This window comes from Mustelus asterias, unplaced genomic scaffold, assembly GCF_964213995.1.
Source record: "Mustelus asterias unplaced genomic scaffold, sMusAst1.hap1.1 HAP1_SCAFFOLD_657, whole genome shotgun sequence".
In the NCBI taxonomy this organism is placed as follows: Eukaryota; Metazoa; Chordata; class Chondrichthyes; order Carcharhiniformes; family Triakidae; genus Mustelus; species Mustelus asterias.
The window spans coordinates 134,145-155,431 of NW_027590606.1; the positions used below are offsets into that span (position 1 = coordinate 134,145).

General features: G+C 47.3%; 1 protein-coding gene across 2 annotated transcripts in view; it reads right to left on the reverse strand.

The window, feature by feature from the left end:
- The window catches only part of LOC144487235 (X-ray repair cross-complementing protein 6-like), a 68,841-nt gene that overhangs the window by 30,272 nt on the left and 17,282 nt on the right, over positions 1-21,287 (reverse strand). For both annotated transcript variants that reach the window (XM_078205310.1, XM_078205309.1), the window contains exons 2-6: positions 15,083-15,190; positions 12,359-12,456; positions 8,464-8,573; positions 7,238-7,376; positions 4,365-4,619 (exon numbers count right to left, since the gene is read on the reverse strand). In XM_078205310.1, coding sequence (XP_078061436.1) covers positions 4,365-4,619; positions 7,238-7,376; positions 8,464-8,573; positions 12,359-12,456; positions 15,083-15,190 — 710 coding nt within the window. The remainder of the gene's footprint in view (positions 1-4,364; positions 4,620-7,237; positions 7,377-8,463; positions 8,574-12,358; positions 12,457-15,082; positions 15,191-21,287) is intronic.

Genomic DNA, 21,287 nt, shown 5'->3' on the forward strand with positions numbered 1-21,287 from the left:
TGGTTAGAATGTGAAGAACAGCAGAGAATGACCAAAGGTTAATCAGGAGAAAGAAATTAGACTATGAGAGGAAGATGGCTAGAAATGTGAAAACTTATAGCATGTGTTTCTACAGGTGTTTAAACAGGAAATTAGCAAGTTAAGTGAGTCCTCTAGAGAGTGAGAATGAACCATAGAATCCCTACAGTGCAGGAGGAGACCATTCAGCCCATTGAGTCTGCACCGACTCTCCGAAAAAACATCTTACTCAGGTCCACCCAATCGATTTATCCCTGTAACCCCATGCATTGACCATGGCTAATCCACCTAACCTACAGTATCAGGGGAATTAGCTGGGTAAATACATAAGGTTATGGGGATAGGGCCTGGGTGGGATTGTCAGTGAAGACTCAATGGGCCGAATGGTCTCCTCCTGCACTATAGGGATTCTATGATTCTACACATTTTTGGACACTAAGGGGCAATTTAGCATGGCCAATCCATCTAACCTGCACATCTTTGGACTGTGGGAGGAAACCGGAGCACCCGGAGGAAACCCACGCAGACATGAGGAGAACATGCAGACTCCACACAGGCTGTCACCCAAGCCGGGAATCAAACCGGGTCTCTGGTGCTGTGAGGCAGCAGTGCTAACCACTGTGCCACCACGTCCCCCAATGGGTAGACAATCGTAGATAATAGGAAGATGGCCAACAAAATGAACACATATTTGGATTTTGTCTTCACTGGAGAGGATACATAAACATTCCAGAAATATCTGTAAATCTGGAGGTGGAAAGGGGAGAGGAACTTGGTGAAATTACAATCATTAGAGAAGTGGTTTGAGCAAACTGATGGAGCTAAGGCTGGCAAGTCTCCGGGTCCTGATAGACTTCATCCTAGGGTCTTGAACAAATGAGGTGGTAGATACATTGGTGTTAATTTTGCAAAATTCTCTAGATTCTGGAAAGTTTCCATCAAATTGGAAAGTGGCAAATATAACCCCTCTATTCAAGAAGGGAGGGAGGCCAAAAACAGGAAATTATAGGCCAGTTAGCTTGACATCTGCCGTGGGAAAATTGTTAGAATTGATTGTTAAGTCCAAAGATGCGCGGGTTAGGTTGATTGGCCATGCTAAAATTGCCCTTAGTGTCCTGAGATGCGTAGGTTAGAGGGATTAGTGGGTAAATATGTAGGGATGTGGGGGTAGGGCCTGGGTGGGATTGTGGTCGGTGCAGACTCGATGGGCCGAATGGCTTCTTTTTGTGTTGTAGGGTTTCTATGATTCTATGAAGGAGGCTATAGCTGGACACTTATAAAATCCCAAGGTAATTGGGAAAAGTCAGCATGATTTTGTGAAAGGGAAATTATGTTTAGCCAACTTAATGGCATTCTTTGAAGGAGTACCATATACTGTGGATAAAGGGGAACCTGTAGATGTGCTGTACTTCAATTTCCAGAAAGCAAAGCAAGAAGAACAAAGAAAAGTACAGCACAGGAACAGGCTCTTCGGCCCTCCAAGCTTGCGCCGATCATGATGCCTGTCTAAACTAAAACCGTATGCACTTACGGAGCCCGTATCCTTCCATTCCCATCCTATTCATGTATTCGTCTAGTTGCCCCGTAAATGCCGCAATCGTACCCGCTCCCACCACCTCCCCGGGCAGCGCGTTCCAGACATTCATCACCTTCTGTGTAAAAAAAATTGCCTCGGCACATCTCCTCTAAACTTTTCCCCCATGCACTTTAAACCTATGTCTCCTAGTACCTGACTTTCCTACCCTAGAAAAGAGCATCTGACTATCCAGACCGTCCATGCCTCTCATAAGCATTTGATAAGCATCAAAGATTATTGTGAAAAATAAAAGCTCACGATGTAGGGGGTAACATTTGAGCCTAGATAGAAGACTGGCTGGCTGGCAGAAAACAGAGAGTATGTATAAATGGGTCTTTGTCTGATTGGCAGGGCAGGAGGTCATGAGCAGAGTCTTGTAGAGGTCTGTGCTGGGGCCTCAACCTTTTACATCAATGGCTTAGATGAGGGAAGCAAAGACATGGGAGATACATTTGCAGACAGTACAATGATAGATAGGAAAGTATGTTGTGAAGGGGACGTGAGTTTGCAGATGAATACAGATAGGTTGAGTGGGCAAAAATCTGGCAGATGGAGTATAATGTGGGAAAATGTGAAGTTGTTCACTTTAGCAGGAAGAATAAAAAAATCAGCATTACTTAAATGGAGAATAATTGCAGAATGCCGAGGTGCAGAGGGATCTAGGTGTTCCTGTGCTTGAATCACGAAAAGTTAGTATGCAGGTACAGCATGTAAATGAGAAGGCTAATAGAATGTTATTCCTTATTACAAAAGGAATTGAACACAAAAGTAAGGATGGTATGCTTCAGTTACACAGGGCATTGGTGAGACCGCATCTCAAATACTGTGTGCAGTTTTTGTCTTATTGAAGGTATGGTGGCACAGCGGTTAGCACTGCTACCTCACAGCGCCACGAACCCCCGGGTTCAATTCCAGCTTTGGGTCACTGTCTGTGGAGTTTGCACTTTCTCCCCGTGTCTGCGTGGGTTTCCTCCGGGTGCTCCGGTTTCCTCCCACACTCCAAAGACGTGCAGGTTAGGTTGATTGGCTATGCTAAATTGTCCCTAATGTCAGGCGCATTAGCAGGGTAAATATGTGGGGTTACAGGAATAGGGCCCGTGTGCAATTGTGGTCGGTGCAGGCTTGATGGACCAAATGGCCTCCTTCTGCACTGTAGGGATTCCATGGGATTCTAAGGAAGTGTGTAAATGAGTTGGAGACGTTTCAGAGGGGGTTTGCTGGATCGGTAGCTGGAACGAGCGGTTTATCTTATGGGAAAAGGTTGGGCAGACTGGGCTTGTTTCCACTGGAGTTTAGAAGGGTGAGGGGTGACTTGATTGAAGTAACTGAGATCCTGAACGGTCTGGACAAGGTGGGCATGGAAAGGATGTTTCTTCTTGTGGGAGAGTCCAGAACGAGTGGGCTCTGTTTTGAAATTAGTGGTTGCCCTTTTAGGACAGAGATGGAGAGAATTGTTTTCTTTCAGAGGGTTGCATGACTTTGGAACTCTCTGGCCGGAATTTACTGGCACGTCCGCTCGAGGTTCGCACGATCCCGCCCGAGGCTAACGGAGTATGCCGTTCTCCGAGCCTCACCCACCCCTGGAATCAGGGCAGGCGTGCCGGTAAAATTCCGGCCTCTGTCTCAGAAGACAATGGGGGGTCACTGAAAATCTTTAAGGCAGAGGTAGAGAGATTCTTGTTAGGCGAGGGAATCAAAGATTATTGTGGGTAGATAGGAATGTGGAATTTGAAATACAAACGTACAAGGGCGGCACGGTAGCGCAGTGGTCAGCACTGCAGCTTCACAGATCCAGGGTCCCGGGTTCGATTCCCGGCTCGGGTCACTGTCTGCGTGGAGTTTGCACATTCTCCTCGTGTCTGCGTGGGTTTCCTCCGGGTGCTCCGGTTTCCTCCCACAGTCCAAAGATGTGCGGGTTAGGTTGATTGGCCATGCTAAAATTGCCCCTTAGAGTCCTAAGATGCGTAGGTTAGAGGGATTTGCGGGTAAATATGTGGGGGTAGGACCTGGGTGGGATTGTGGTCGGTGCAGACTCGATGGGCCAAATGGCCTCCTTCTGCACTGTAGGGTTTCTATGATTTCTATGAAGGCATGATCTCATTGAACGGCACAGCAGGCGGGAGGGGCCAAATGGCCTACTTACGCTCCAATTTTGTGCGAAGCACTATTTTCAATCTTGTCAAATCCATCCATTGCCTCAGCCCTCCCCGTCTCTGCGACCTGCACCCCAGTCCGATAACCCTCTGAAATCTCTGCTCTCAGGTGACAAGCTGAGGAAGAGGGTCTGCAGTGACCCAGAGGGTCAAGGATCGGAGGGGGGGGCGGCGGCCATAAGCCAGAGGGCTGGTAGCAAGAGGAAAGGTGAGGGAGTGGAAGAGGCGGGGAGCTGGAGGGGCAACGACAGGGAGGGTCAGCGAGTGGAATGTGTGGCACGTGGGAGATTCGGCAAGCATGATGGGCAGAAAACCGGAGCGAAGTATATTTATATCTTTAAATTGATTTCATTTCAAAAGTTATTTCATCGACTGCTATAGTAATTCAGCAACATTAAATATTTTCACTCACAGGTTATCATGTTGAGAAATGTCCTACAGACTCTAAAGACAGCTTTCACATTGGTTTTAATGGGAAAACCTGATTTGTTTAAAGTTGTTTCACATAAAGTTGCACTTCACGGCAATGCAACTGCAATCTTAAGTGAGGACTTTGTGATTCAACATCTTTGAACCAGTCGCTGACAAATGCTTGATGGTAACAGTGGTTTGCCGACCTGTCTCTCGCAGGTCATTGGCCTTTGTTCTGGTCAGTCGTGCTTTGGAGCTGTCTTTAGCATGTGGGTTGTCATTGTTGGTGAACAGCATGATGCGCTTGTGGCTCAGTTTCAGCGTGACGTCACTGAAGAGATTGGAGCAGACCCAGAGAGCATCACTCAACGAGTCATCGGCACTGTGGCCTATGTTCTTCTTGAAGGACTTGTTCCCCTTCTCCCCCTCATACTGGTCCAACTCCAGTACTCGCTTAGCACCTGAGCCCAGACAGAGAGAGTCAGATTAGAACATCAATCTATTAAACACACCAGGGGAGGCGATGGTCCAGTGGTATTATCGCTAGACTCTTAACCCAGAAACTCAGCTAATGTTCCGGGGACCTGGGTTCGAATGGCGCCACGGCAGACGGTGGAATTTGAATTCAATTTTTTTTAAATCTGGAATTAAGAATCCACTGATGACCATGAACCATGGTCGATTGTCAGAAAAACCTATCTGGTTCACTAATGTCCTTTAGGGAAGGAAATCTGCCGTCCTTACCTCGTCTGGCCTACATGTGACTCCAGAGCCACAGCAATGTGGTTGACTCTCAACTGCCCTCCAAGGGCAACTAGGGATGGGCAATAAATGCTGGCCAGCCAGCGACGCCCGTGTCCCACAAATGAATAAAAAACAGGAAATGGCCCATGTTCTTTTTACATAGATACAGGATGATGACCTATTAGGGACAGAGGCCTCAGAAACCTGCTCTTACACTTTCAAACTTAAGGATCCTGGGGCTAGAACTCTCCTCCTCCTCTTGGCTTTTTAATTTTTCTTTTATAGGATGTGGGCGTTGCTGGCTAGACCATCTCTTATTGCCCTCGAGAAAGTAGGTGGTGAGCCGCCATCTTGAACCGCTGCAGTCCCTGTGGTGTAGGCACACCCACAGTGCTGTTAGGGAGGGACTTCCAGGATTTTGACCCAGTGACAGTGAAGGAACAGCTGATATATTTCCAAGTCAGGATGGTGAGTGGCTTGAAGGGGAACTTGCAGGTGGCGGAGTTCCAAGATATGTGCTGCCTTTTTCCTTCTAGATGGTAGAAGTCATGGGTTTGGAAGGTGCTGTTCATAAGTTGATAAGATATAGGAGCAGAATTAGGCCATTTGGCCCATCGGGTCTGCTCCGCCATTCAATCATGGCTGATATGCTCCTCATCCCCATTTTCCTGCCTTCTCCCCATAACCTTTCAACCCATTCCCAATTAAAAATCTGTCTAACTCCTCCTTAATTTTACTCACTGTCCCAGCATCTGCCGCACTTTGGGGCAGCGAATTCCAGAGTTTCACAAGCCTTTGGGAGAAGTAGTTTCTCCTCAACTCTGTTTTAAATTTGCTGCCCCTTATCCTAAGACTATGACCTCTCGTCCTAGAATGCCCCACCGGCAGAAGCATCCGCTCCACGTCTACTTTATCCTGTTGAAGGAGCCTTCGGTGAGTTGCTGCAGAGCATCTTACAGATGGTACACACGGCTGCCACTCGGTGGAGGAGAGTGAGAGTGTTGAAGGTGGTAGATGTGATGCCAATAAAGTGGACCGCTTTGTCCTGGATGGTGTCGAGTTTCTTGCGTGTTGTTGGAGCCGCACTCATCCGGGCAAGTGGGTATTCCATTACACTCCTGACTTGTGCCCTGTAGATGGTGGACAGATATTGGGGGAGTCAGAAGGTGAGTTACTCCCCGCAGAGTTCCCAGCATCTGACCTGCATTTGTAACCACAATATTTCTATTCCACCAGGACCTCAAAACAATGCATCCAAGAACTTGTGCGTTTTGAACCTCAGTCTGAGCTGTCCTGCAAAATGGTGCCTCATGCCAGCCAGAGTTCCCCACACCTCCAGTGGAAGTAGGCTCGAGGAGACACATGTTCTGCTCCATGGAAACAGAATCTCATCTGGACTTGAGCCGTCCGCTTAGCGGCTCTGGACGGGCTGAGATTGCGGTAATTAGCAATTAGGTCCAAGAATGGGCATTTAATCTGGAATTTCATAGAGACTATTCTTATTAGCAGAATGTTCATTCCGTTCCTGTGGTTCAGACAAGTCCTGGAGAATTGTGAGTTGTAAACATGTGAAATTTATTTTCAAGTTTTGTGGTTGAGGCAGAAAGGATGTTAACCCAACTGGACAGAGGGACAAAGGAAATGGGATCAAGGAAATATCGAATTTTACATACATGGTGCCACGGGTGGCACAGTGGATAGCACTGCCGTCTCACTGCGCCAGGGGCCCGGGTTCAATTCCGGCCTCAGGTCATTGTCTGCGTGGAGTCTGCACATTCTCCCCGTGGGTTCCTTCTGGGTGCTCTGGTTTCCTCCCACAGTCTGAAAGACGTACAGTTAGGTGGAATGGCCATGCTAAATTAACCCTTAGTGTCAGGGGATTAGCAGGGTAAAGACATGGGGTTGCGGGGATAGGGCCTGGGATTGTTGTCAGTACTGGCTCAAATGGCCTCTTTCTGCACTGTAGGATTCTATGATGAGGATTCAGTCCATCATGCCTGTTGCCTGCTCTTCATATCAGTGATCCAATGAGAAGACGGTGGGTAAATGTGAAAAGTGCAACCAAAAAGCACCAATTGCATTGATATAGGGCCTTTCCCAATCCCAGATGTCCCAAAACGCTTTACAGTCAATACTTCTGAAGTGTATTCCCAGTATTCCGGCCAATAGTTACTTCTCAATCAACATCACTGAATCAGATTGCCTGGTTATTGTCACTTTACTGCTCCCAGCTGCGTACCTACACCACAACGTGCACAGAGCAGAGTCCCAAGGGAGGGACATACCCCACACCGAGTTTAAACGGACTTGCTCCAGATCTGGGGGATAAACTTGCCTGGTGTGTCCAAGTCGTGGAGGACATAAACATGCTTGAAGTCAACAGAGTTCTTGTGCTTCTGAGTCCCGAAGAACACGACAGCCAGAAGGTCACGGTCGCTGCTAATAATCTTACTGGTGTAAACCCTGTGGACACACTGCAAGTAGAGAGAGTCTAATCAGTCAGCAGCACTATCAACCGACCTTTGCGGAAGGATGTATTGGCCTTGGAGGGAGTACAGAGAAGGTTGACCAGGTTGATACCGGAGATGAGGGGGTTAGCTTATGAGGAGAGATTGAGTAGATTGGGCCTGTACTCGTTGGGAGTTTAGAAGGCTGAGGGGAGATCTTATAGAGACATATAAGATAATGAAGGGGCTAGAGAGGGTAGAGGCAGAGAGATTCTTTCCACTTAGAAAGGAAACAAGAACTAGAGGACACAGCCTCAAAATAAGGGGGAGTCAGTTTAGGACAGAGTTGAGGAGGAACTTCTTCTCTCAGAGGGTAGGGAATCTCTGCCCATTGAAGCAGTGGAGGCTACCTCATTAAATATGTTTAAGTCACAGGTAGATAGATTTCTGATCAAGAAGGGAATTAAGGGTTATGGGGAGTGGGCGGGTCAGTGGAACTAAACCACTATCAGATCAGCCATGATCTTACTGAATGGCGGGGCCGGCTTGAGGGGCTAGATGGCCTACTCCTGCTCCTATTTCTTTTGTTCTTATGTTCTTAAAACACTCAGCACACACAGACACAGGGATAACATGCAAACTCCACACAGACAGTGAACCAAGCCGGGAATCGAACCTGGGTCCCTGGCACTGTGAAGCAGCAGTGCTAACCACTGTGCCACCGTGCTGTCCCTTTTGCACGGTCGATTTTCTTCACAGTATTTTTGAAAAACATCAGGACAAATTTCAAAAACCTTTTTTGAGGTAAAAATGTGCCTTGAATGTTTTCAAGAAGAGGGACTGTGTGTGTGTCTCTCAGAGATGTGAGGGAGAGACAGGTTTTATAGGACCATTAGAGTATCAGGCATAGGAACAGAAGGAGGCCATTCAGCCCATCGAGTCTGTTCCACCATTCAATGAGATCATGACTGATCTGATGTGATAATCCTCAACTCCACTTTCCCGCCTTATCCCCAAGACCCTCGATTCCCTGACTGATTAAAAATCTGTCTACCTCAGCCCTGAACATACTTAACGACTGTCACCTACAGCACTGTCACTGGTCTCCTCTTACCTGAATAGTCATGTCGAATGCTGAAGTGGCCTCACCATTCATTTCAAACATGGCCTCCGAAGCATCAATGAGGAAGACTAAGCTGTCCCTGCCTGCGTATCGAACGTCCTCTGAAACATAAATCAACACGTCACAACCTTAACTGATAGAAAAGAGCGGCCAGTGACAAAACTGAGTAATCGCAGGTTGTGATCATTCTCCAACCACTACACGCTTCTTTGTATTAGGAGGGATTTATGGTGTTTGTAACAGCTGGGCATCTCTGTGAGTGGATGTAATACATTCTCTTTTGTAAAAAAAAATCGATAGCTGTGGCTCAACACCTTCTAACCGCTAGAACCGCAGTGACATCACTCAGAGAAGGCCCCGGAAAGACTGCAGGGGTTGGGGGGGAGGGTGTCACCCTGGTTTGATTTGATTTATTGTCACGTGGATTAGTATACAGTGAAAAGTATAGTTTCTTGCACGCTATATAGACAAAATATACCATTCATAGAGAAGGAAAGGAGAGAGTGCAGAATGTAGTGTTAGTCAGAGCTCGGGTGAAGAGAAATATCAACTTAATGCGAGGTAGGTCCATTCAAAAGTCTGATGGTAGCAGGGGTGCACGGTGGCACAGTGACTAGCACTGCTGCCTCACAGCGCCAGGGACCCGGGTTCAATTCCCGGCTTGGGTGAAAGTCTGTGTGGAGTCTGCACATTTTCCCCGTGTCTGCGTGGGTTTCCTCCCACAGTCCAATGATGTGCGGGTTAGGTTGATTGGCTATACTAAATTGTCCCTTAGTGTCAGGGGGATTAGCAGGGTAAATATGTGGGGTTACGGGGATAGGGCCTGGGTGGGATAGTTGGCGGTGCGGGCTCGATGGGACAAATGGCCTCCTCCTGCACTGTAGGATTCTATGATTCTAAGAAACTGTTTTTGAGTCGGTTGGTACTATGATCTCAGACTTTTGCATCTTTTTCCCGATGGGAGAAGGTGGAAGAGAGAATGTCCGGGGTGCGTGGGGTCCTTAATTATGCTGGCTGCTTTGCCAAGGCAGCGGGAAGTGTAGACAGAGTCAATGGATGGGAGGCTGGTTTGTGTGATGGATTGGGCTACCTTCACGACCTTTTGTAGTTCCTTGCGGTTTTGGGCAGAGCAGGAGCCATACCAAGCTGTGATACAACCAGAAAGGATGCTTTCTATCTGCGGACATACGACTCTCACCAACACCTACAGATGCATCATCGAAAGCATTCTTCCAGTTGTATTTCCTTAGTCTCCTCAGAAAATAGAGGCGTTGGTGGGTTTCTTAATGATAGCGTTTTACTCATCTAATAAAATCAAATAACTGGGGATGCTGGAAATCTGAAATAAAAATGGAAAATGCTGGAAAAATTCAGCAGGTCTGGCAGTGTCTGTGGAGAGAGAAAGGATTCAGATCTTTCTGAAGTTGTGGCTGAGTCACATGGGAGGAATACCTTCACTGTGCCACCTGTCATGAAGCTGGAAATGTGTTTGCAAAAATTGAATTAAGAAAGACTTGGAAGTACTGTGAACTGTCAGGGAGATAGTGTTAAACTTGAAGAGGACAAAGACGGGGCTGATGGAATGGACAAGTATCAGATTAAATGTAATGCTGAGAAACGCAAAATGATTCGGCACGGTAGCACAGTGGTTAGCACTGCTGCTTCACAGCTCCAGGGACCTGGGTTCGATTCCCGGCTTGGGTCACTATCTGTGTGGAGTTTGCACATTCTCCTCGTGTCTGCGTGGGTTTCCTCCGGGTGCTCCGGTTTCCTCCCATAGTCCAAAGATGTGCGGGTTAGGTTGATTGGCCATGCTAAAAATTGCCCTTAGTGTCCTGAGATGCGTAGGTTAGAGGGAGTAGTGGGTAAATATGTAGGGATGTGGGGGTAGGGCCTGGGTGGGATTGTGGTCGGTGCAGACTCGATGGGCCGAATAGCCTCTTTCTGATTCATTTTGGTTGGAAGAATGCATAGGACACAATATAAAATAAAACAAACAATTCTAAAGTGGGTGCTGGAGCAGAGAGACCTGGGTGTATATGTGCATAAATCACTGAAGGTGGCAGGACAAGTTGAGAAAGTGGATAAAAAGGCACATGGGATCTTGGTCTTTATAAATAACAGCACAGAGTACAACAGCAAGGGAGTGAAAATGAATTTTTACAAAACACTGGTCCAGCATCAACTGGAGTATTGCGTCCAATTCTGGAGATTGCAATTTAGGAAAGATATGATGGCTTCAGAAAAGGTCCAGGTGGTTCCAGGGATGAGGGACTTCAGTTATGTGGATAGATTGGAGAAGTTGGAACTGTTTTCCTTGGAAAAGTTCAAAATCACGAGGGATCTGGACAGAGTCAAGAGGGAGAAACTGTTCCCATTGGTGGAAGGATCAAGAACCAGAGGACCAATGCACCTAACCAGCACATCTTTCCGGAGGAAACTGGAGCACCTGGAGGAAACCCACACAGACACGGGGAGAATGTGCAGACTCCGCACAGTCACCCAAGCCGAGAGTCAAACACGGATCCCTGGCGCTGTGAAGCAGTAGTGCTAACCACTGTGCCACCCTATATAACATCTGGGTGAAGCACTGGCGAGGCTATGGTTTCAGGTCAGGATTAGAATTATCAAAACGTGCGCAGTGTGTTGTACTTAAACATAATAAATAGGAACAGGAATGCTCCACCATTCAATGAGATCAAGGCTGATTTGATTGTGGCCTTAACTCCACTTCCCTGCCTGTTTCTCTCTCCTATCAAAAACCCGTCTCATCAGCCTCGAATGTTCTTATTATCGACAGGTGTACAGCATGTTAGAATCGTAGAATCCTACAGTGCAGAAGGAGGCCATTTGGCCCATCAGGTCAAAGGTAGGGTTCTGAAGACTGTGGAGGAACAGAGAGATCTTGGGGTCCATATCCACAGATCTCTGAAGGTTGCCACTCAAGTGGATAGAGCTGTGAAGAAGGCCTATAGTGTGTTAGCGTTTATTAACAGGGGGTTGGAGTTTAAGAGCCGTGGGGTTATGCTGCAACTGTACAGGACCTTGGTGAGACCACATTTGGAATATTGTGTGCAGTTCTGATCACCTCACTATAAGAAGGATGTGGAAGCGCTGGAAAGAGTGCAAAGGAGATTTACCAGGATGCTGCCTGGTTTAGGGGGTAGGTCTTATGAGGAAAGGTTGAGGGATCTAGGGTTGTTCTCTCTGGAGCGGAGGAGGTTGAGGGGAGACTTAATAGAGGTTTATAAAATGATGAAGGGGATAGATAGAGTGAACGTTCAAAGACTATTTCCTCGGGTGGATGGAGCTATTACAAGGGGGCATAACTATAGGGTTCATGGTGGGAGATATAGGAAGGATGTCCGAGGTAGGTTCTTTACGCAGAGAGTGGTTGGGGTGTGGAATGGACTGCCTGCAGTGATAGTGGAGTCAGACACTTTAGGAACATTTAAACAGTTATTGGATAGGCACATGGAGCACACCAGGATGATAGGGAGTGGGATAGCTTGATCTTGGTTTCAGATAAAGCTCGGCACAACATCGTGGGCTGAAGGGCCTGTTCTGTGCTGTACTGTTCTATGTTCTATCAAGTCTGCTCTGACCACAATCCCACCAGGCCCTATCCCCATGCATTTACCCTAGCTAGCCCCCCTGACACTGAGGTGCAATTTAGCATGGACAATACATCTAACTCGCACATCTTTGGACTGTGGGAGGAAACCAGAGGACCCAGAGGAAACCTACACAGACACGGGGGGAATGTGCAAACTCTACACAGTGACCAAAGCCGGGAATTGAACCCGGGTCCCTGGCGCTGTGAGGCAGCAGTGCTAACCACTGTGCCACCGTGCCGTTGTAAACCTCGGGTTCACATTTGACCTACCTTCGTTTTCCTCTGCCTCCTCTGGATCCTCCTCATCTTTATTCCGAAAGTGTGACTGCCAATCCGCCATATCTGCTGTGGAGGAAGTGCCAACTCCCCTGTCAGGTAGAAGTACAAGGGACAACATTAACCAAAGGAGACATTCCTGGATCATGGGATTAGCCCAGAGAAGTGACAGAGACAAGGTGGCAGAATAATTCAGTCACTTTGGACTCAAAAAGATTTAAAAACAAAACAGTGCCTTGATTGGTTTCACTTCTTCAAGGGCATACAGCTCTCTCAATCGGAGCTAGTGTAGACCATTCGGCCCCTCAAGCCTGTCCTGCCATTCAATAAGATCATGACTAATCATCTACCTCAACTCCACCTCCCTGCATTATCCCCATCTCCTTTGGCACCCAAAGTCCTATTGATTTCTGCCTGGACTATGCTCATCGAGTGAGCATCCACAGTCCACAGTGGGGTGGAGCGTTCCAAAGGGAGACATATGGCTCCCAGCCTCATCCAGTGCTGGCCTCACTGTGGTTGATTAATTTTCTCCAGGCAAAGGGTATTAACAGATTCAAGGTAGGTGACCCAGATCAGTCATGAATTAGCTGAATGATGGAACAGACTCGAGGGACCGAATGGCCTCCTCCTCGGTGGAAAGTGAGACTTGGTGTTGGGAAATGTGCCCAATATAAGTCTCTTTTAAATTACACATCTGGATTTTAAATGTTTGGAATGATATACAACAGAGAAGAGCAATGGGAGAAGAAATATAAGTTAGTATTAAAGCAGCAGTTATTGAAATGTGTTCCCCTGGAGGGAGCTGTCCCTTTAAGAGAAGAATATGGCACTTTAAGAGTGCAGCAAGAAGTCTCACAACACCAGGTTAAAGTCCAACAGGTTTATTTGGTAGCAAAAGCCACTAGCTTTCGGAGCGCTGCTCCTTCATCAGGTGAGTGGGAGTTCTGTTCACAAACAGGGCATATAAAGACACAAACTCAATTTACAAAATAATGGTTGGAATGCGAGTCTTTACAGGTAATCAAGTCTCAAAGATACAGACAATGTGAGTGGAGGGAGGGTTAAGCACAGGTTAAAGAGATGTATATTGTCTCCAGACAGGACAGTTAGTGAGATTTTGCAAGCACAGGCAAGTCGTGGATTACAGATAGTGTGACATGAACCCAAGATCCTGGTTGAGGCCGTCCTCATGTGTGCGGAACTTGGCTATCAGTCTCTGCTCAGAGACTCTGCGCTGTCGCATGTCGTGAAGGCTGCCTTGGAGAACGCTTACTCGAAGATCAGAGGCCGAATGCCCGTGACTGCTGAAGTGTTCCCCAACAGGAAGAGAACACTCTTGCCTGGTGATTGTCGAGCGGTGTTCATTCATCTGTTGGCGTAGCGTCTGCATGGTCTCCCCAATGTACCATGTCTCGGGGCATCCTTTCCTGCAGTGTATGGAGGTAGACAACGTTGGTCGAGTTGCAAGTGTATTTACCGTGTACCTGGTGGATGGTGCTCTCACGTGAGATGATGGCATCCATGTCGATGATCCGGCACGTCTTGCAGAGGTTGCTGTGGCAGGGTTGTGTGGTGTCGTGGTCACTGTTCTCCTGAAGGCTGGGTAGTTTGCTGCGGACAATGGTCTGTTTGTGGTTGTGCGGTTGTTTGAAGGCAAGAAGTAGGGGTGTGGGGATGGCCTTGGTGAGATGTTTGTCTTCATCAATGACATGTTGAAGGCTCTGGAGAAGATGTCATAGCTTCTCCGCTCCGGGGAAGTACTGGACGATGAAGGGTACTTTGTCTGCCGTGTCTCGTGTTTGTCTTCTGAGGAGGTTGGTGCGATTTTTCGCTGTGGCGCGTTGGAACTATCGATCGATGAGTCGAGCGCCATATCCTGTTCTTATGAGGGCATCTTTCAGCGTCTGGAGGTGTCTGTTGCGATCCTCCTCATCTGAGCAGATCCTGTGTATACGGAGGGCTTGTCCATAGGGGATGGCTTCGTTAACGTGTTTAGGGTGGAAGCTGGAGAAGTGGAGCATCGTGAGGTTATCTGTGGGCTTGCGGTACAGTGAGGTGCTGAGGTGACCATCCTTGATGGAGATGCGTATGTCCAAGAATGCAACCGATTCTGGAGAGTAGTCCATGGTGAGTCTGATGGTGGGATGGAACTTGTTGATGTCATCATATAGTTGTTTCAGTGATTGTTCACCATGAGTCTAAAGGAAGAAAATGTCATCGATGTATCTAGTGTATAGCATCAGTTGAAGGTCCTGTGCGGTGAAGAGGTCCACTTCACCAGGCAAGAGTGTTCTCTTCCTGTTGGGGAACACTTCAGCGGTCACGGGCATTCAGCCTCTGATCTTCGGGTAAGCGCTCTCCAAGGTGGTCTTCACGACAACGCAGAGTCGCTGAGCAGAGAGTGATCGCCATGTTCCACACACATGCGGACGGCCTCAACCGGGATCTTGGGTTCATGTCACACTACCTGTAACCCCCATGACTTGCAAAATCTCACTAACTGTCCTGTCTGGAGACAATACACATCTCTTTAACCTGTGCTTAACGCTCTCTCCACTCACAATGTCTGTACCTTTAAGATTACCATTATTCTGTAAATTGAGTTTGAGTCTTTATGTGCCCTGTTTCTGAGGAGATCTCCCACTCACCTGACGAAGGAGCAGCGCTCCGAAAGCTAGTGGCTTTTACTACCAAATGGCCGCATTATGAACTCACCTTCCTTGGACATCAAGTCCTGGGGTGGGACTCGAACCCGGAGCTTCTGGATCAGAGGCAGGGACACCAACCCACTGTGCCACAGGATCTCGTACATTTGATGTAATTCTATATAATAGAACAAGAAGTTGTTGATGATGAACTGTTTTTAAGCACGTACAGAACCAGGGAGGAAGGTGGAAGGAACAAATAGAAGTTGTATTGGAAAGAAGAGATTTTTTGGATATTCCTTAATGGCAGAAATCCGGAGAGTGAGCAGGGACAGAGACACTTGTGGGTTCGTGTGCATCTTTCAAGGTGGCTGGACAGATTGAGAGCGGTTCGCAAAGCATCTTGGGCTTCATTATTCGAGGCACTGAGGACAAAAGTAGGGAAGTTCTGCTGAACCTGTATAAAGCTTGGGTTAAGCACCAATTAGAAGACTGCACTGAGTTCTGGTCGCTTTAGGAAGGGTGTGAGGGTCCTTGTGACAGTGAAGAGGGAGATTTATCAGAATGGTGCCAGGGATGGGGAGGATTTTAGCTACAGGGTTAGGTTGGAGAAGTTGGGGTTGTTCTCCTTGGAGTGAAGGAGATTGAGAGGAGATTTGCCAAGGGTGTACAAGGTTTAGATCAAGTGGACAAAGAAAAGCTATTGCCGTTAGCTGAGGGTACAAGGACTGAAGGAGACAGAGATGAGGTTTCGGGCAAGGTGTGCAGGGAGTAAAATGAGGAACGGGGTGAAATCAGATATAATGAAAGATTTCAAAAGGAAATTGGATGGGCACTTGGGGGAAGATAAACTTGTGGGGAGACGGGGATAGAGCGGGGGAGTGGGACTGACTGGATTGTTCGACAGAGAGCTGGCACTAACTCAATGGTCCCTTTCTGTGTCGTGACGATTCTAACTCGCTCAGTTACACACATCTACCCTCAGGAACCTCTGGCTCAGGGAGCAGTAAATAAAATCAGCCAGCAGTCTCTAACTAACAGCGAGAGTGTGTGTTGGGTATGCACAGGGCCAGACTGCGATACCTCTCACAGTCAAATTGCCTGGCAATACATGCTGGGCCCGATTCTACCATCGCGTTGCGCCCGTTTTCGCCTGTTGCGAAAACTTGGTAAAGTCAGGCGAGTAGCGCAAACCACGCCTGCCTTTGTGCCGGTTCCCCCTTTACCAAGGCCCGGCAATGGCCACGATTAGGACCGCCAGGGCAGGCATTACCCGGCTCGGGAGGGATGTGGTGGGGAGGGGCATTCTATCAGGTTTTTTTTACTGCGCAGGCGCAGTTGGAAGCACTGATCGGAGTTGCAGGGTTTCAGGCGCATTAAGCCCCACCCACAGACTTCTTCAGCGCAATTCGGAATCGCTGATATTTTTGCAGGCAGAGTGTGTATGGAGGCGCCTGAGAATGGGTCTAAAAGTCGGATCTGAAACACTCCCAGTTTCAAGTCCCCCCCGTCCAGCACTGAGAATCAAAATGGTAAAATAGGGCCCGCTGTCTGACCTCACTCATAAAAACCACACTTTCAGCAAGGAACCAATTGTTGCCAACACTTGTGACCGGAGCACAGGTCAGCACCTCTAAGAGGAGAGAAAGAGCATCGGTCTGTTGTCCTAAAATCTGTTTAATGTTTATTTATTAGTGTCACAAGCGTGCTTACATTAACACTGCAATGAAGTTACTGTGAAAATCCCCGAGTCGCCACACTCTGGCACCCGTTCGGGTACACTGAGGGAGAATTTAGCACGGCCAATGCACCGAAGCAGCACATCTTTCAGATGTGGGAGAAAACCAGAGCATCCAGAGGAAACCCACGCAGACACGGGGAGAACATGCAGACTCCACACAGACAGTCACCCAAGCCGAGAATCGAACTCGGGTCCCTGGCACTGTGAGGCAGCAGTGCTAACCACTGTGCCACCGTGCCGCCCGATTGAATATCTCAGTGGGGAAGAATGGTGGGTCATCAATATCTTTAGAACATCCTCACCTCGCTTCTCCCTGACCCAAGACAGGGTTGGAATAACACTGTCAGGTGTCTCTTTACACAACACCTTTCATAACATCAGGACACCCACCATCAGCAACGTACTTTTGAAGTGTCGCCACTATTATCATGTAAGGAAGACAGTCACTCATTTGGGCATGGCAAGATCCCACAAAACAGCCAGCAGATGACCAGGTTTTTGCGATGTTGGTTCAGGGCTTGGCTAGAAGTTCCCCGGATGACTCTTCCAAAGAGAATGCCACCTGAGAGGGCAGATACATGGCCTCCCTTTACTGTCTCGTCCAAGATGCAGCAGCTCCAATCTCGCCTTTTGCACCCAAGCCTCTGGAGTGGGACTGAAACCACAGCCGACCGAAATGGAGTTAAGAGTGTGAGCCCCCTGAAGCACCCCCAAATCGAGTGAGTGAGATTGCCCCTCCATTCCCCCCAGTCAGTACTCTGGGTATTTGAAACGGGGAAAGTTTCCCATTTCCCCAGCACCAATAATTGCAAGCTTACTGAGTGTTAATCACCACAGTTAGCAACTGCACTCAAAACTATCTGGAGCAGAATGAACAAATGGAAACAGGATTTAACGCAACAAAATGCACATTCTTAATTACACTGCAAAGGATTCCAGGAAATGGTACATGTGTTTATTGAGAATGAAAGACAAGCTGTATTGAAGCTGCCATTCAAATAAGATTAACACACTCCCAACCTCACCGTACCGTGGGTGGCACGGTGGCACAGTGGTTAGCACTGCTGCCTCATAGTTCCAGAGACCTGGGTTCAATTCTGGCCTTGGGTCACTGTCTGTGTGGAGTTTGTAGGTTCTCCCCATGTCGGCATGGGTTTCCTCCGGGTGCTCCGGTTTCCTCCCACAGCCCAAAGATGTGCGAGTAAGGTGGATTAAGCATGCTAAATTGCCCCTTAGTGTCAGGGGGATTAGCTAGGGTAAATACATGGGGTTACGGGGATAGGGCCTGGGTGGGATTGTTGTCAGTGCAGACTCGATGGGTTGAATGGCCGCCTTCTGCACTGTAGGGATTCTATGATTCAAAGTGGGTTAGAGAGAGATTATGTCAGAAATGGAGAGTTGTTTAAGTGAGCAAATATGTTAATACTTAAAAGGTCCTCTTTCTTTCTTCAGTTCCGCTGAAGCATTTTACTGTCAGGATTGTGTCTCCCCCCAGCTCCTGGCCTTGCAATTCCATCCTCAAACTAGCCTTGTCCGCCTCTGCCATCTCCTGGTATTCAGTTGCATTGCCACCCGCAGTCTCACTCTCGGCTCAACATAACTCCTGATTACTGAGGACCTCAGGCCGTCCCTACCAACCTCACAGCCAGGGAAGGCATGCTCACTGTTCTGAAACAGGGAGGAACGTGTCATGTGCACAGCAAGCTCCCATAAATGGCAATGAGATAAGCGAACCAACAATCTGTGACGCTGGTGGCGGGATAAGCGATGATCCATACCATCACTAATAGGATCTTTAAAATTATGAAAAGTTTTTGATAGTGGGAGAATGTTTCCTCTTGTTTATTTATTTCAGGAAGGGTGTAAATGCATTGGAAACAGTTCGGAGAATGTTTACTGGACTCATACCAGGAATGGGTGGGTGGTGTTTTGAGCAAGGTTTGGAGAGGTGAACCTTGTATCCGCTGGAGTTTCGAAGAATAAGAGGCGACTTGATTGAAACAGATAAGATCCTGAGGGGGTGTTGACAGGGTGGATGTGGAGAGGATGTTTCCTCTTGTGGGAGAACGTAGAACTAGAGACTCACTGTTAAAAAGTAAGTGGTCACCCGTTTAAAATGGAGATAAGGTGAAACATTTTCTCTCTGGGGGTTCAGTGTCTTTGGAAGTCTCTCTTGAAATGGTGGTGGAAGCAGAGTTTTTGAATTCATGCTATTTTAAACCCCTAAGCTAATCCCAATTGCCCATGTTTGGCCCATATCCCTCTATACCCATCTTACCCATGTAGCTTACTAAATGCTTTTTAAAAGACAAAATTGTACCCGCCTCTATTACTACCTCTGGCAACTTGTTCCAGACACTCACCACCTTCTGTGTGAAAAAATTGCCCCTCTGGACCCTTATGTATCTCTCCCCTTAGACCTATTCCCTCTAGTTTTAGACTCCCCTATCTTTGGGAAAAGATACTGACTTTCTGATGCACTATCAATCGAGTCAAGACTAGTTGTGAGCAAGTCAAATAGGCTTTTATTAGCAAGAACTTGGAGCCATCCCTGTTGGTGATCTGGTCTGTACTGAAGGCTAGGGGGAGGAGCCACCGCCTTTATACCCGGACCAGGGGGAGGAGTCTTGGGCGGAACCAACAGGGATGTGCCACATACGCAGGTAATAATAAATACTAACAGTGGTTAACCACCACAGATAACAGTGGTTTACCACACTATCTAGCTGATCTATGCCCCTCATTATTTTATAGACCGCTATAAGATCATCCCTCAGCCTTCTACGCTCCAGAGAAAAAAGTCCCAGTCTATCCAGCCTCTCCTTATAACTCAAACCATCAAGTCCCGGTAGCATCCTAGTAAATCTCTCCTGCACTCTTTCTAGTCTAATAATATCCTTTCTATAATAGGGTGACCAGAACTGTACACAGTATTCCAAGTGTGGCCTTACAAATGTCTTGTACAACTTCAACAAGACATCCCAACTCCTATATTCAATGTTCTGACCAATGAAACCAAGCATGCTGAATGCCTTCTTCACCACTCTGTCCACCTGTGACTCCACTTTCAAGGACGTAGATCTTTGTTCTGTAACTCTCCCCAACGCCCTACCATTAACTGAGTAAGTCCTGCCCTGGTTCGATCAACCAAAATGCATTACCTCGCATTTATCAAAATTAAACTCCATCTGCCATTCGTCAGCCCATTGGCCCAATTGATCAAGATTCCATTGCAATCCGAGATTACCTTCTTCACTGTCCACTATGCCACCAATCTTGGTGTCATCTGCAAACTTACTAACCATGCCTCCTATATTCTCATCCAAACCATTAATATAAATGACAAATAACAGTGGACCCAGCACTGATCCCTGAGGCACACCGCTGGCCACAGGTCTCCAGTTTGAAAAACAACCACAACCTCTACAACCACCCGTTGGCTTCTGTCATCAAGCCAATGTTGTATCCATTTAGCTACCTCACCCCGGATCCTGTGAGATTTAACTTTATGCAACAACCTACCGTGCGATACCTTGTCAAAGTCCTTGCTAAAGTCCATGTAGACAACATCAACTGCACTGCCCTCATCTACCTTCTTGGTTACCCCTTCAAAAACACTCAATCAAATCTGTGAGACATGATTTTCCACTCACAAAGCCATGCTGACTGTCCCTAATCAGTCCTTGCCTCTCTTAAATAATTTAGCAGTAAAATTGGACCCTTCGTTTGACTGAATCTCCCTGGGAAATCCATAACGGGTAAAGAAAGCAAGCAAATCCCCCACAACCTTTTTTGCCTTGACATTCCATAATGGAATTGCGTCTGGAAACCTGGTAGACACTTTCATTATGGTTAAAAAAATACTGGTTCCCACTTCTGGTTTTAGAGAGGGGACCTACACAATCAATGATAACCCGTGTAAAAGGTTCTTCAAATGCGAGAAGTGGCATCAAAGGTGCTGGTTTTATCACTGCCTGTGGCTTTCCTACCATCTGATACATATGACAGGTGCGGCAAGATTCAATCACATCTTTATGTAGTCCAGGCCAATAGAAATGCTTCTGTATCTTAGCCTGAATCTTCTTCACCCCTAGATGACCTCCTACAGGTAACTCTTGTGCTACCCACAATACTTCCTGTCTGTATTCTACCAGCAACACAGTCTGATGAACTTCTGCCTATTTCTCATCTGCACTAACTTGCCAAGGTCTCTATTTTCACCTTAAGATTTTACTATTAAGGTAATAGCATTCTGGAATACACTCTGATTCCTTTTCCGAGTCGGCTTTATGATATAAATCCTTTATCACCTCATTTTTTTGTTATAACTCCATTAATCTTTTAGAGCTAGACACCTCTGCTTGATCCTCTACCTGCTTAGGTCTTTCCTTTACCATCTCATCAGAGTGTCAGCTAGCTGGACCTCAATTCCTTCATCTTTCTCTTTTGTTCTCCCACTCCTGTTTTAACTAATGGCTGTGGGATCTTGTCACCACACGATCTGGAAGAATTCCAGGGTATTTTTCTTTTAACT